Here is a 16,076-nt window from a genome sequence, read left to right on the forward strand (position 1 = left end):
ATATTGTATAATCTCTTGCAATAGACTCTAAGCCAATTTCTTAGCATATTTCATCGGAGGTAGTACCTTCTGAGCCGCCTCTGTAGTCTTGGTAGGCCATTAACCAGTCGATATATACCCTTTGTCCAATATAGTGGCTGCTTTGGGGTGAGATGCCTTGGGCAAAAAGAAAAGCAAACAAGCTTGGGCTTACTTGCAGCCCCTTTTTGGTTCTAGTTTTGGAGCTGAGAGAGGATGTTGAGCTAAAGTATCATTAGCTTTCATTAAACAACCCCAAAACTCAACTTAATCAATGAATTTTTGACTATTTATTTTAAATTGGAAGTGGCTTGAGAGAGTTTCAGAGCCCCACATGTAAACCATAATTTGGGAGATCCCAAACTTTCTATAAATAGTCTGCCTACTGTAACCAACCTTTCTTCCCTGGATGGGTAGTAAATCCCTAATTACAACTTAATTACAACAGCAAACAATAAATGCAAATCTGAAAATACAAATTGACTTACTAATCTTGGACAATGCACACCCGATTGGCCCCAAAATTGGCGCCCCTTTCGGTATTTCTTTAGCTTTATTGAAGAAGAAGTTGATTTACAATGGGATTCTCCCAATCCCCTTCGCAACCCAAACTCCCCTTGCTGTCCAAAGTGCCAACAAGTCTTCAATTCATTTTACCCCTTGGTTCGGGCACTCAATTGGCCTTCACCCACTTCATAGACGATGGAAATGCCCCAAATTCAATGGCTAACTAGTCCTCCTCCTAAACTCAGCTGAAATTTACCTTCATCCTTGTTGAATCCAAGTCTTGGAGCTTCCAATTTCTGGCACGCTTCCCAAGGCTACTGCTAAACCCTAATTTCTACTGTAAATTAGGGTTTACAGAAAAGAAATTTGCAATTTCTCAACCTCTAAGGGTCCAAATGCTGAGATCTTCAAAGCAAGGCTGTGAAATGGCTGGGACATGAGAGAGAAAATTGTAGAGAGGGAAAATTCAGAGTTTTGTCGCGAAGAATGACTGAAAATCAATCAAATGCAGCTGCTGCCCTGCCACAACAGCTTGAAGATGCAAAGAACTGAAGAAAATCAGTCATTTACAGCTGTTGCCCTGTCTCAACAGCCTGTAGATGCTGCCTCCTGCTGTTGATTGGTCTTCTCCTGCCCTTGGCAACCTCAGAAGGTCCTCCAATGGCTGCAAATCAGACCAGCAACCTCTCCTCTCTCTCTCTCTCTCTTGCAAGCTCAATTTATAAAAATGCATCTCTCCAACCTCTAAAGACGTTTTTCAATCTTGCATGGCCATTTTTGACAAGTGGCAACCTTCCCAAATGGTTTTTCCAGCATTTTTCATAATTAAATATTACTTTTCAGTCTTTAAATACTGAAAATTAATCTAATAATTATTTTGGTGCCCCGAAAAACAATCTAACTAGCCAATAATTAAATTGGCTAGGCAACTTTCATTCCCGAGTGCCTCTGCACCATCTTTGACCATCAGATTGGTGTTAGGTACCATTAAAACGCCACTTCTCTAGTGTCATCAACTGACACTTATGGCCAAATGGATGACCTAGGACAACAACTGGCACCAAATACCACCAAGTACCTATGCAGCATAACTTATAGCAACTTTTACTTTTAACATCTCGTGATTTCTTCGAGTCCCGGGCTCGTAAATTTACTTTAACCCCAGTTGCACCTCACATGTGCATCATTTACTTAATCATGTGATTAAAAATTAATCCACATGTTAAGTGAGGTTTCAAAAATACATGTCCTCATGACACCTCTCCTCCAACTCAGCCCAATCTCATTTTTGCAGGTTTCAAGTGCTAGAGCTTCACTGCCTGCACCCATTCACACAGTTATCTCAATCGAAGCTACCTCACATTGTCTACATCCATCTAGCGTCTATTTCCAACCTTCCTTCTGCTCTCTTCACCCCCTATTACTGTCACCAACTATCACTTACTCTCTTGGTGATTGCATTTCACCCTTGCGGCTTGTCTATGCTGCATTTATTACTCCAAAGTTCTCTCTCGCTACTAGCGAAATGCTACACAAACACTCTCTCCAACTCATTAGCTCTACCTTGGTCCTCGAGACACGAGAGTTTGAGGTACAGTATTCATTCATTGCATAGTATGTTTGTTGCATTAGCATTATTTTATTCAAATTCATTGCATTAACATTGTATTATTCTCATCCCTTCCAAATTATCCATTGTACTCATTTCTATTTTTTGCATTTAGGGCATAGTGATGAATACTACTCACGTGCTAGATCAAATTGTTAGAGTAGAAATAAGAGCAACAACAATGGTTACAAAGGCCTTATTTTAGTCAGTGACTTACTTACAGAGGAAACTCCCTAGGCATAGATATCCATGATGGGCACTTGGCTTCTCAAGAGAGTTAACAAAGACTGAAGAGAGACGTTGGTATGAAAAGATGTAATGATGTCACGAAAACCTAAAATTTTGCTTACTTTGCTTAACATTTGGATTAAATTTTATTAAATGTTTAAGTATTTGCTGCACATGTGAAGTGCAATTGAGATTATTTCATATTTACAAGCCAAGGACTCGATAAGATCAATGGACGTCTAAGGCAGAAGTTGTCTTAAGTAATGTTACACGAAAACTAGAAGGTGTTTGGTGTCAAAATTTGACCTATAGACATTTTATTTGCCATAAGTATTAGTTGGTGACGCTAGGAATTTGACATTTTATGGTATTAAATGCCAATCCAAGAGCTACAAAAAACTCGAGGAATACTTGGGAGATAAATTGGCCTAGCCAATTTAATTGTTGATTAACTAGACTAATTTTCTAGGTACTAAAATAATTATTAAATTAATTTTCAAGATTTAAAAACTGAAAATTAATTTAATGATGCAAATAATGCTGAAAAATGAGATTAGAAGGCTGCCACTTGGCAAAACTTGTCCATGCAAGTAGAAAAGACATTGAGAGGGGTCATTCTAGTCTTGTGCAACCTAAGAGACAAAGAGAAGACTCCCATAGTTGCTACAATAGTTAACAAGCCATTCGCAACCAACAAGAGACACTCCAAGAGCTGGTGACATGACCTGAAGAGACCACAACACTAGATGAGAGCAATTTGAGGGTAATGTATTTTCTAAATTATTAGATACTTGCTTTGATTCTCGCATGAGATACATTAGGCCCATGCTAGGACATATGAGAATAGGTCCTCGAAAAGGGATAAACCTCTTCTCACATATTCAAAAGATGGAGTTTGCAAAGTGCATGTATCAAGGGAAGTTAATTGCACTAGTTGCATATGACTTATTCGTTGATAGGGCAATCAATCAGGGGTTATGAATAGCATAATTGTAAAAAGAATACATTAAGAATTGTGCATGCAAGTATCAAGTAAATTTTGCATAGAATCGCTCTTTGATCCCAAGGGGAAGAGCAAATATGTGATGGAATTATTATTGCGTCCAGTCTTGTAATGTTTGGGGAAAATACAATTATTTTGTTGGATTGATTGAACAACACCCTAAATGTTTTTTTTGCAATCATCTGATTGTTGCATTGTGATTAGGATAAATATTCAAAGTGCTTGTGTTTGATGGTAAAAGCATAGCAAGGGTCACTAATGACAAGTAGCCATGGGGAATAAAGGAATGTTTTCCTAGAAGATAATATTAGGGCTGATTGCCTTGATTATGCTCGATTCTTAATGGGATCAATTAAGGAAGGGTATTTGGCACGGGTGGATGATCTCCAAGATCGCACCGTGGATTACCCGAAGAGGGCACTACTCGATTCTTAGGCCGAAGGTCGAGTGGTGAAAAGGCCAACCACGGAAAGTGTGTCTCATTCCTAGGTCGCTTGGGGTCAATGGAGCTCTGGACACCCCTTGTCGAGTCCGAAACGAAGTTGTAGACTACCGTGAGCCCAATGTCTAGAGGCGTTGGAAGATCCTATTCTAGATAAAGGATGGAAATTTTGGTGCCATGTGATTTGGACCAGGTACTTCTGTTGGACAGAAGGGATACATAATTCTCCTGTATGGGCTGGAGACAAAGATTAACTTGTTTCAGCCAAACAAACAACATATTCAGTGTGTTCCATCAATGGAGACAGCTTTTATGGCTGTGTAGACATGGGCAAAGGCTGATTTCTTCCATTTCCTCAATGGAAGTCTGAATGTTCTCTCTATTCAACACTCTCTCTCATTCTCCAACCATTTCCCAGCCTTGCTCCAAAGATCTCAACATTCTAATCCAAGGAGGCTAAGAAATTGTATTTATCTCTTCTGTAAACCCTAATTTACAGCAAAAATTAGGGTTTGATAGTAACCTTAGGAAGCATGCCAAAAGATTGAAGCCTCAAGACTTGAATTTTCAAGACTAAGAATTAATTCTCAGTAAGATTCATGCGAGGGACCAGCTAGCATTCAAATTTGGGGCAAATTCCATTTCCCAAGGAAACAGTGAAGGCTAATTAACTGAGCAAATCAAGGGGCAAATCAATTTGAAGACTTGCTGGTCATTATTGACAGCAAGGGGCTCTTAGATTGTAAAGGGGATTGAAGGAATCCCATTGTATTTGAATTCAATTGCAATTAAAGAAATATTGAAAGGGGTGCCAGTTTTGGGGCCAATCAGGTGTCCAATATCCAAGATTGATTGATAAATGTTTGTGTTTCAGCATTACATTAATTATTACTTCTTGTAATTAAGTTATAATCATGTTATTAACACCCTTCCAAGAAAGGAAGGTTGGTCTCAATCATGCTTTGGGATACCTAGGTTACAAATGGATGCACTTCCACCACCAAAGTATAGTTGGCATTGCCAATACCTCAGTCATATATGTCAAATATTATCAAGATTGACGGATTGTCTAGGAGTGCACCCTCAAGTGTCCCTCGGCACAAAGATGGCATAGTATCAACACCCCTTTTTGCACATGTCACAACAGCGATTCATTGTGAAGCTAACATACATGAATATACATCTCTCCAATAGGATACATAGTGCTCTTGGACAAATATGGAACCATCACACTAACTCATGGTTAAGATTGGACAGTGTAGATGCACCTGAAGATGCATGCATTTGCCAATTATGCCACCATGAGGTTGAGGTTGAGGTTGAGTCTAAGGACCACTTTATTTGCAAATGTGTCATATATTATGGATCGAGGGGAGATTTCATTGCTTTTTTCAGGATGAGTTTGGGCCTCTCCACAAGGTGCTAGAATATGAGAATCAAAGGGGCCATTTTTGTAGAAGCTCTAAACATGTAGAGAAACCCTTTCAAGGAGCAAAGGGATAGAATCAACAGCACTAACACCATCTGTGAGTCAAAGGGGTCACAACAAATCAGGAGTCACACTTTGCAGGGCACAATGCCCACCATCGTGCTTCCATTCCCAACATCCTTAGCTTTGACAAATCCAGACCATCATTGTTCACCATTGGAGATGAGTACTCCATCTCAACAAACTCGTCATCTTGGATCAACCCATGACAAATGCCTTTGCCTTGAGGAGAGTACAGAATTATCAGCAATTTCTACTAATCAGATTGGGATCCTACAGCTCACCTAGAGGATCATTGAGAGATCATTTTAAACATGGTAGTAGTCTACACTTGCATCGTTCTGATCATAAGCATAAGAACATATAATTGTTTCCATTGTGATCATTGTTCTCAAGTTGAGACAACATGGTCACATGTGCTCTTTTTTTTGTCCCATAGGCCATTTTGGCTTTTTGGAGACATGAATACGTGAATACATCTTTCTTTCTCTCTCTTTGTGTATGTGCGTGTGTTGATCTATGTGGTGTGCATTGATGTGCATGTTAGTGCAAGAACACGTATGCACATTAGGATATATATACAGATGCACACAGAATATTGGCAATGCTGCAAACCATTGCATCAATATCTAAAGATTACAAACAAATCTACACCTGCCAACACCCATACGTGCAGGCACACAACATTCTCTCTCTCACTCACTCTGAACACCTCACCTCATCAGAGAGCTGCAGCTTCAACTGAGCCTTCCTTAACTCCATTAGCTTATCCAAATCAACCCCTAACAAAAGACAGCATTCACTAGCATCATCATTTTTTGGAATAAACAGAAACCAATTATCAAAAGGTGAACTAACAGACCAGATCCAATACTGCTTAATTGAGCTTGGAACAGCCTTTGAGCGTTGTCTCGCATTGCAATTTCCACCTTGAGAGAGAATAAAAGAGCACAAGTCAACACCCTGCAAAAACTCTAACAAAACATGGCATGCAGCTAGACAACTGCTCCAAATTAAGGTCAAGACATCAAAACAGATTACCCTGTATGTCATTCATGGGGCACATGTACCATGTACTTTAAGAATGGCCAGTATAGAGCACTATACAATACCTGAGCATCCGTCAAGTTGAAGACACGTTTCCAAGGAAGTAGGTACTTTGCACCCCCAAAGACCAAATTTGAGACATAGACCAGCTTCTGAAAAGTCTGCAGAATAACTCAAACTTAATTAACATTCTGACCAACACATATATACTAGAGCAACTCAGATTCAGCATCAATGCTAAAATCTAAAAGCTGTCTTGAATTTCTCAACAAAAGTGTCATGAATACCTGACGCTCTTGAACAGCTGTCTCCTTATCTCCAGTTTCCAATCTTTGTCTGAATATGCGTCTTCCAATCTGCAATCAAGCACACAATCAAGCCTCAACCAGAAAATGCTAGCTCACCATGGCACAATCAGAACAGGCTTCTCGACACATCTGAACATAGACTGCAGAAACATCGTACTTCAATGTGCACAGTTGTAGTACATGAATCTTCATAGTTCTAGAAACAGGCTGCAAGAACCTCGTACTTCAATATGTACAGCTGCAGCATCGGGGTCCTCGAGGCCTAACGCATTCTTGAAAGAAAGAATGGTCTCCACTTCATCTCCTTTTAAGTCTTCATTACCAGGAGGTATGACACCAGTCACGAACCTATAAATCAAACAAAAGGAAAAACAACTAAAGCTAATAACTGAATCGAAAGCTATTAAGAACGAATATATGTAAATAAAAAAGACAATTCAAAAGCCTAGAAACTTCAACTTGCACACTAAAGCTAGCCTGATTATGTCGCCTAGAAGCACTGTACATGATTTCCACATGCTGGTTAAGGACTCAAATCCACGATCGGCTTTCAGACAAAGTAGTGCTCAACCTGTTACCTCAAAGAAGTTCATGTAATCATGAAAAGTGAGGTTCTTGGCTATTTCAAAAGCAGCTCTAGCATGTTGCCTGGAAAACTGTTGATTGTCACAGTGGGAAGCTGAGCAGTCACCACAGCAACATTCTCAGTTGCTGTAGATGTCGCCCTATACGTGGAAGATAGAGGAATAAAACAATACTTTTGGCTACTCACACGAATGGTGCCAAATCCCAAGGCATTACCAAGTGTTGATCTCACTTGCCCAATCGGAATCTACAATGTGACCACCCCCCACACCATACATAAGCCCATACAATCAATGCCTTAACATTCTGAAACCTGAAGTGTGGGGTTCCATGCACATGGAGGGGGCCTCAACATGAATAAGCTGAGGATGGAACTAACATGGGTGAGTTTGATCAAGTGTGAACAAAGCTTGATCAGTTAGTTCCTAGCTGTGTTCACACTAGCCAAGTTGAAGTGCATTCCAGTTTGAACCACATGGCAGGCTGGTGGCAGTTTTATGCAGGTCAGCCAAGACTTTTCACACAAGCAACATGTGGGACTGCGTTTTTGCCATGACAGCAGCTGGTGGCCAGTTTTCGGTGTGCTCGACAATTTATAGTTGTCGCCTACCACTTGTCCTCTCATTCATCATCTGACACCTCTGATCTCCTGTCCACAGCCTGCTATGCCAGCTTCTCTTTGCTTGGTCCAATGCCCTCATTGACACATACCAGCGGCATGCAAGTGCTGATCATGCAGCCTTGTATTCAGCTTTGTTTCTCAAATTGGTAGAGGTTTGCTCTGTTTGTTCTCTAGGTTCATCTTGTCTCTCTCTTCCCTTCTCTCTCCATGTTCGTGATTCTCTTCCACTGCACACTCTACCGCAATATATTCTTTGTACGAGCTGGCTTTGATGCCACATAAAGAAGTATGGCAAACACAAAGAAACACAAAAACTACAACAACTCATAGGACACAATCTACACAATGCTGGATGAGAATATGGATGATACAAACACAAGGTCTCAAACCTCCACGTCTCAAGGATTGGGCAAAGGTGACTAATAATGGTATTAGAGTGTGTCATACTCATGACAGATCCCGAAATGCAGCAGCAACAATCCCCCAGGTTGGACGATCATGTCGATGGCAAGCTGCAAGAGAGGGAAAAATATTCAATCTCTAGGATGTCCACAATGTCCAAGAAAATGGGCAACAACTACAAACCGCAGGACAAGCAGCCAAAGTATGCAGTCTTGCTGATACAGATGATGATGTCAGCAGGTCATGAGAAGCAAAATGATATTGGCAAATCACCTGCAGCCATAATGATGACATGAAGTAGGATGACCTGCAGCAACAGCAAAACACAATAGATGACCTCCAATATGCAGCTTGTTTGCAGTCAAGACAATGAAGACAGGACTCCACAACTAATGGAGACTCCATGACAGGCTGAAGAATGAACTCCACCCATGGTTATGTCCTTTAGACAGGCAACAAGCTAGTTATCAACATTAATTGCTGTTTGGGGCTGTTTAGAGGAGAATCGAATGGGGATTAATCCGCTTAACTTTTGAATTAGTGCAAATCCTAACTTAAGTGGCTCAACAAGGCAACCTCCTAACTGCACAGCAATGAAAGCTAACTGGGCAGCTGCTGCAGCAACAGCCCACCACTCCAAAACACAAGACAAAGGCCAGTTGATGAACAGGGCAGAAGAGTGATGATTGAGAGCGATTGAAGTGTTCAAAATAAATAGCTATGGATGGATGCCCATTACATGTCCTCTTATAGGGGATTTTTTGGCATTTGTCTTATTGTGCAAAAGTAAAGGCTTTTAACATAAATACAGCTTTTTGGAGCTGTTTTTAAGGAGTAAACTTAGGCATTAACGCATGGCAATTTGATGTTAATGCATGCTTTAATTTGGGTGGCTCAACAGTATTCCATATTCATCTTAGGTGTATCACGAATATCTAGAATCCTCTCACAATTGCCTATCAAAGAGCTGCACCATTTCATCCGCTAAAACAAAATTATCCATACCACCTAGTTTCCTTTTAAAGCTCACCTACATGAAACACTAAATGTATCATACTTGCAATAGGTAATTGGAGTTTGTAAGCCGGATCTCCATCATTATGAAGCATTACTCCAATATCCTATTGCATCGAGAGCGCTAGGCCAAAACATACATATTAGCATAATGTTAGAGATCACAGCCTGATCAGGAGCAGCAGGGCAGGTACAGTCGGACAGGAGCAGCAGGTGCAGTCGGACAGGAGCAGCAGTGTGCAGTCGGACTGCCACGTGGCAGTCCGACCTGTTCAGGCAGTCGGCTGCATTAAATGCAGCCGACAGGCTGTTTCTGGCGCCCTGTTTTCGCCCAATTCTCTGGCTATAAATAGCCGACTTCTCCAGCAGTCTCCCACACTTCTCTGCTCGCAGATTACAGACCGGTGGCACGCGCAGATTCCGTCTCTGTTCGCAGATTTCAGACAGGAGACAGTGCAGACTGCGGCGGACTTCGAGGTGAACAGCAGGTTGCATCGTCGAGGTGGAGACACGCAGTCCAGCGCACTGCACCCGTGTATATATCTGCATATCTTTGTATTCAGCACACTTTATACAGCAGATCTTCATCTTCCACTGTCTCTTTCTCTCTCCTCTCTCTGCGTTCTCTCTCTCTCTGTCCTACGCTTCCGCACCACTGCACTCTGACACATAAATGGATTGTACCTAGTGCAAAAGTGCTCAGCATAATTATATGTGAATTGAAATTAAGTACTCTCCTAACTAATTTATCATCTACTTATATACACATGTACCATATCCTCTAGGACTTGGTTAATCCTATGAGTTTGCCCATGGTCCTCCCACAATAATGCTACACTTAGTGTTGAACCTCTTGACCAAAGCTCTCCACAAGTGACTATTAAAGTTTCTATCCCACTCTAAAATGATATTTATTAGAAGGCCATATAACTAGTATAAGTTCTCTATAGAATCTAGCCAATTCTAGACTTTTAACATTACATGTGGTTGGAATAAACCTACTTATCTTGATTAACCTAACTACAAAATTACCCAACATAAAGTTGTGTTCCCTTTGTGTCCTAGGTAGTCCCACAATAAAATCGATGGAAACACTCTCTTCATTTTCCAAAAGAATGTCAAATGGATGGACATTTATCACAACTTATATCTTTCACCTTTATTAACATGTTTTTTATTGCATCCTACTTCATAGTCCACGACCTTGTACATTCCAAACCAAGAAAGTTGCCTCTTAACAAGACTATATGTGTTGTTAATTCCTAGGTATCCCACACTGGGACTATCATGGAACTCATAGAGCACACACTACTATAGTTTCTACTCCTTTGGGACACACGCTCCACCTTTGTAGAATAAATAACCATTATCTATGGCAAAATTTCAACACTTGAATCCATCTTGAGCATCCATTGATAATAGATATTCCTTCTTCATTAAAGGCTTGTACAATTGCATCACCAGTGGTCCTCATTGAATCTTTATTAAAGCAATCAAATAAGAGCTTGTATGAGGTATGGCTCCCAAAATGCACACATGAACCCACACTCCCAATCCACAAAGTCGCCTATCCTATCCTTCTTCACTCGGTCTCAATCTACCTCAAGCAACCTTCATCACAACCAAGCCACAAAGAATCTAGCTCACCTCAAATCTAATGGACATTTCACTAGAGGTCAAGGCTTCCAGACAGCCCCAAAAAGATTTATTTATGAAAAAGGTATTATATTTATTCAACAGAAGAAATACCCAAAACTCCCCTATAAAAGGACATGTTGTGGGCATTCATCCATCTCTCGTTGTGATCATTATCTTGGATTTCTCCTCTATTTGATCATTCCTTCTCATCGGCCATCTCTCTCCAACTATCCATGCACCTAGAGGAGCCCCTCCCCTATTACCCAATTTGTTGGTTGTTGCCATACTATCTGGAGGTCATTACCAACTTTTGTCCTCTCTCGATCTATTGGTCTATTGCGTCATCACCTCCTCGTAAAATGTTGCATTTTGTTCCCACTACGAGCGACCTACTAGCATCATTATTTTCTCCCCCATCTCCTAAGTGTCGAGAAAATATCGTGTTTTGCTCCTTAGAGTCATCATCAACATCTTGCTAATGGGATGACTACGCTTCGTTCCCATATCATTCCTCCGACTATCCAAAATCTTCACTAACGTCTTGTTGCTCGAAGGACTATTTTGCTCCCTCTACTCCTTCCACAAGCCATTGCTATCAATCTCCATTCTTAACCATCATGACATTGAAGTCACCTTAAGACATTCCAACATTGATGCCTCCTTGGCACTCCTCAAGTCCAATCCTAGGTTCATGGAGAGCTTAGGCCTTTGTGTCATTACTTTAATTCATCAATCCTTCATTCATTCTTTGAATTTTTGAGCTCATTCACTACTAGTATTGGTCATACACACTCTATCGGTCTACTATAAATCCTAGGGAGTAATGAGACCACTTACAACACAAATCCCTGCACTTCATTATAGTGCAACATTAAGGAGAGAATTCTATTAATCTACTACAGTCTACAAACCCTTGGGAGTGACAAGACCACTTGCAACACAAATTCCTACATTTCATTCTGCTGCAACATTTGGGAGAGAGCCCTATCTCCCAATCCCACCCAACCCTCTATTTGCAACAACACAAGTGTTGCAGCTTCCTCCCCCCAAGTCACAACACTGTCCATTGGCTATTGCAGCAAGCCTGGTCACTCCAGCAAAGCATGTTATCTCGACCATTGCTTCCTACCCCACTGAAGTATATGCACCTCCTTGCACCACCCCTTGAGCCAAGAGGCTGTTTTAGGCGACACATCTCATTCAATCAATTGATTCCTCGTGCCAAGATGAGAAAACTTGCTGTTGCCCAACGTCCAATGCAAGCTTTCTTCAAGTTCTCCATAGCTGAGATCCACAAGTTTTGAAGCAAACAAAGGAGAAGAGGTAGTGAACTCATAAGTCATGGCTCCTGAATGAGAGAGATGAAGAGCTGCAAATAACCTAATAAGCTTTCAAATGCATCAACTAATTTAAAACCCCCACAAGATGCACTCAATAACAAAGGGGCTGCTTAAGTAATTCCAACGTCTAGACTACTGAATTTCACATTAAGTTTGATTCCTAGCCCCTCCCTTCTACTACATGGTCCTGGCTTTGTCCACCCCATGCCCAATGTCATATCCCTCACTTCTTGCACACTAGTAACCATACCCACAACTAGGGGCTCCAGAGTCAGCATTCTGATTAGAAGTATTGTGTGTAACTCTTGAGTTCTTTCCAATTCTAGTGACAAATGCCACAATCAACTTGTTGGCACTCACCTTGTCGAGACTCCATAAGCATCAAACCATCGTTGTTTAGCTTGTACCCATTGCCTTTAGGGCCTTTGGTACACACACAATTAACTAATCTAATGTGACCAAAAGCCAATGCAACTCCCAAGGTTTCAACAAAGTTAATAAGTTTAAGCAATCTAGTCTCTAGAAGAGGTCTGTCGTAAGTATTCACACTAGTGGTGGAAGTGCATGGAAATATAATTTTCCTTATTTAAAAGCAACCAACCAAAAAAGTTAATGCACACTTTTGTTGAATTAAATTTTGCCACATGTAAAATGACACATATTCCATCAGTCATTTTTTTCTTCTGGGGGTGTGAGGCTGGTAGAAGTTGTGGTGGATCTGGAAGAAAACCAGCTTTTAGTTTTCAAATGAAAAGGACACACATTGGATGACAGCCCTCCGCTTTTTTCTTCTGCCACCTCATGTGAACCCAACCTAATTGAAACAAGATTTATCCCAGACAAGACAGAAAAACCCACTAATATTTACACAAGCAGTGAGAATATGTTGGACCAAAGCCTTGATCTATAAATTGTTCTACACAGGCATCTCCACTGCATTGGAGTCCATCCACACATTCTATGGCATAACCCTTCCGAGGCCAAAGTTATTCCGATTATTCCTATATGTTATTGGGCTTGATCGTTGCAATTACTGCTTTTAGAGTGTTTCTCGGCTTACGAACCTGTCATACAGATCCCTGAGCTCTGCATTGAGAGGGCCGTCTTGCTTGCTTACACCGTACCTGTCAAAACAAGACACAGCCGGGTCAAAACTTTACCCCACAAGACCCCGTAGAAGAGTTTCAATAGCATTCCAAGGCTTCCTATAATGTCATACTTATTCACTATTGCATCCACTTCCTCACGCTTGAGCAGCTTCGGATCGTCCAACTTCACTACAGCATTGTGCAATTGAATGGCAGCAATTGTGGGGGCCGATGAATTGAGGATATAAGCAGTGGCAGAGCCAGCCGCGCCGAGGGCTAGAGCGCCTCCAATGGCAGCAGTACGGGTGCCCTTGGTGCTGGCTCCGAGGGCATACCCTGCAGCCAAGGCGCCTGCAACGATGGCGACGCAGGTGGCATAACGGGCAGAGGCCGGCAGGCCCTGGACAACCTGGTGAACGCCAGAGAGCTGCTTCTCACCGCCGAAGATGCTGCTACTGCTGGTGCCATTGCTGGTGGTAGTGCTGCTGAGGGACAGGGGATCACTGTTGTCAGAGGCGGCGACGCAGGAGGTGGTGAGGAGGGGCAATCGTCTGGGGGGGCCAGGGGGAAAACGGGGGCGGATGGGGATGGGTGTGAGGGAAACGAAGCCTGAGGAGGGGGAGAGGAGGGGGGTGCTCGTGGTAGGATTCAGGGCAGGTGTGGGAAACATGGCTATGGTGGCTGTGAGGCCCAAAGTAGGGGAAGGGGCTTTTGGGGAGGTTTGTGAGAATCTCAGCAGAGAAGGTGTGCCTGCAAATCCTCCCGCTTGTGAGAAACAAAATGACCCGAATACGCATGTTCCTTAAGTCGCCGCCCCCCTGGGCATGATTCTCGATCTTATCCTCACTTCCAAAGTCCTTTCAAAATGGGGCAATGAGCACCTTCGTCTCTTCTACTTCCTAAAGCTAGGATAGCCCATGATACGGACTTTGGGCTCCCATGTTTGAGAGCATGTGTGGGAAACATGGCTATGGTCGTGTGAGGATCCAAGGTGGGGAGGCGAAGCCAAAGGAGGAAGAGAGCAAGTGTGGGAAACATGGTTATGGTGGTTGTGAGGCCCAATGTGGGGGAGGGGCTTTAGGGGAGGTTTCTACGAGTGTAAACAGAGAAGGTGTGCTCCCACAACTCGTTCTTGTGAGAAACCAAAAAACCCTACTACTTTTTCCTCTAGTCCCCCCCCCCCCCCCCCCCCCCTTTATGATTCTCATCTTATCCACACTCCCAATGTCCTTAGAGAATGTGCAATGGGCATGTTCATTTATTTTGCTTCCAAAAGTTGGGATAGCCCATCAATAGATACACTTAGCTAGAGATTCTATTCCGTTTGTCCATACTCCTGACAAGGAGTTAGATGGACAATGCTCATTACCAAGCAAGTAACAACATCGAAATACCATTTTGGAGTAATCATTTGCACAACATCCTTTCTTGATAAGGATGCTCCATACATTGAATTTCTATTGTGAAACAAGAATTAGATATATGTCACCAAAGATAAATGGATGTAAGCGTAGATGTATATTGGCACTTGAAATATGAAAATTATGTGGAGCTTGCATTTCTCACTTTGAAGGGTACAATCTTGTGTTAAAGGGGGGGGAAACACACTTAACTAGATGTGATTGATTCGTCAAGTTGTTGCCCATTGACATGCAAAGTCACTTGAGGCTTTCATAAGTTCTAGAAAGTAGGGCCAAGTATTTCACATCTCTTGTACATACATAAATTACAAGTACAATAAAAGTAGAACTTTTAATTAGCCAGTTAAGCTCACTTGATTAGTAAACAAGCAAACCTTCCATTGGGATATTGAGGAATCAAATCCAAAAATCCATGGATGGGCAAGGTTTAGATGTGTGGACAAGGGCTTTGGTCAAAGAGGAATCAATCTTTTACTTTGGGCAAGGGTAATTCCACCATCAACCAATTAGCACACACAATGAGGCCATGGGGACTGAAGTGTGTTCGAAGGTGTGTGGAGTTAGCTTTAAAGTGAGACACTTTTTGCACCTATATACACATGTCCATGTGATGACTATATCTCACACGAGGAATCATAGCAACTACTAGTGAAAGAACAAATTAGAGTGAAAGTGTTTGCTTATTGGACACGCTACTTAGCAGCACATGAGGAGCCTGAAGGACTTTTGACACAACCTATTCACTAAGGTTTCTCTTGGTTTGGTGCATGCAGCCTTGCTAAGTAGCTATAGGGATTCTCAACACTTTCCTTCTCACATAGTAAAGTGTCTTATAAGCATGTGCACCCTGAGACACCACGGCTACAATCTCTCTTACTTAAGTGCTAAGGGCTCAAATCTTGGGCCTAAAGTGCACTTCGAACCCCACTAGAGATTAGCACAATCATTAGCTTCTATCAAAGATTACAAGACATAAAATTCATTCACCTCAATTTATGCATTCAAATGAGAATAGATGGATGCTACACATTGCAACTAATGTCATTATGGTGTTTATTATGTGAATAAATTTCGAAGTACAATTCATGTACACTTCTACATCCTGATTCTTGAGGCATTGCAAAGGTCCCACAAAATTGCTTTGAATGTCTTTACTATGACCATCATTTGAGGTGTCGAAAAAAAAAGGATATAGCTGTGGCACAATGGATTGCAGGGGCATATTAGACATCATGGGTAACCATTCCTTCATTGCCCCCCTTACACTAATAAATACTAAATCTATTATAAAGCAAAGTATCAACTAACACTTATA

The 16,076-nt window shown here is 41.7% G+C and overlaps 1 protein-coding gene across 1 annotated transcript in view; it reads right to left on the reverse strand.

The window, feature by feature from the left end:
• Positions 1–14,179, reverse strand: part of TIC110 (translocon at the inner envelope membrane of chloroplasts 110) — a 52,916-nt gene extending 38,737 nt beyond the window's left edge. The window contains exons 1-7 of the mRNA XM_087694796.1: positions 13,472–14,179; positions 13,317–13,376; positions 6,876–6,999; positions 6,631–6,699; positions 6,409–6,504; positions 6,159–6,225; positions 6,014–6,078 (exon numbers count right to left, since the gene is read on the reverse strand). Coding sequence (XP_087550922.1) covers positions 6,014–6,078; positions 6,159–6,225; positions 6,409–6,504; positions 6,631–6,699; positions 6,876–6,999; positions 13,317–13,376; positions 13,472–14,010 — 1,020 coding nt within the window. The 5' untranslated portion in view covers positions 14,011–14,179. The remainder of the gene's footprint in view (positions 1–6,013; positions 6,079–6,158; positions 6,226–6,408; positions 6,505–6,630; positions 6,700–6,875; positions 7,000–13,316; positions 13,377–13,471) is intronic.
• Between the last annotated feature and the right edge of the window lie 1,897 nt (positions 14,180–16,076).

Source organism: Lygodium microphyllum, chromosome 15 (genome assembly GCF_053477565.2).
Source record: "Lygodium microphyllum isolate KBCC chromosome 15, Lygodium_microphyllum_v1.1.10, whole genome shotgun sequence".
Classification (NCBI taxonomy): Eukaryota; Viridiplantae; Streptophyta; class Polypodiopsida; order Schizaeales; family Lygodiaceae; genus Lygodium; species Lygodium microphyllum.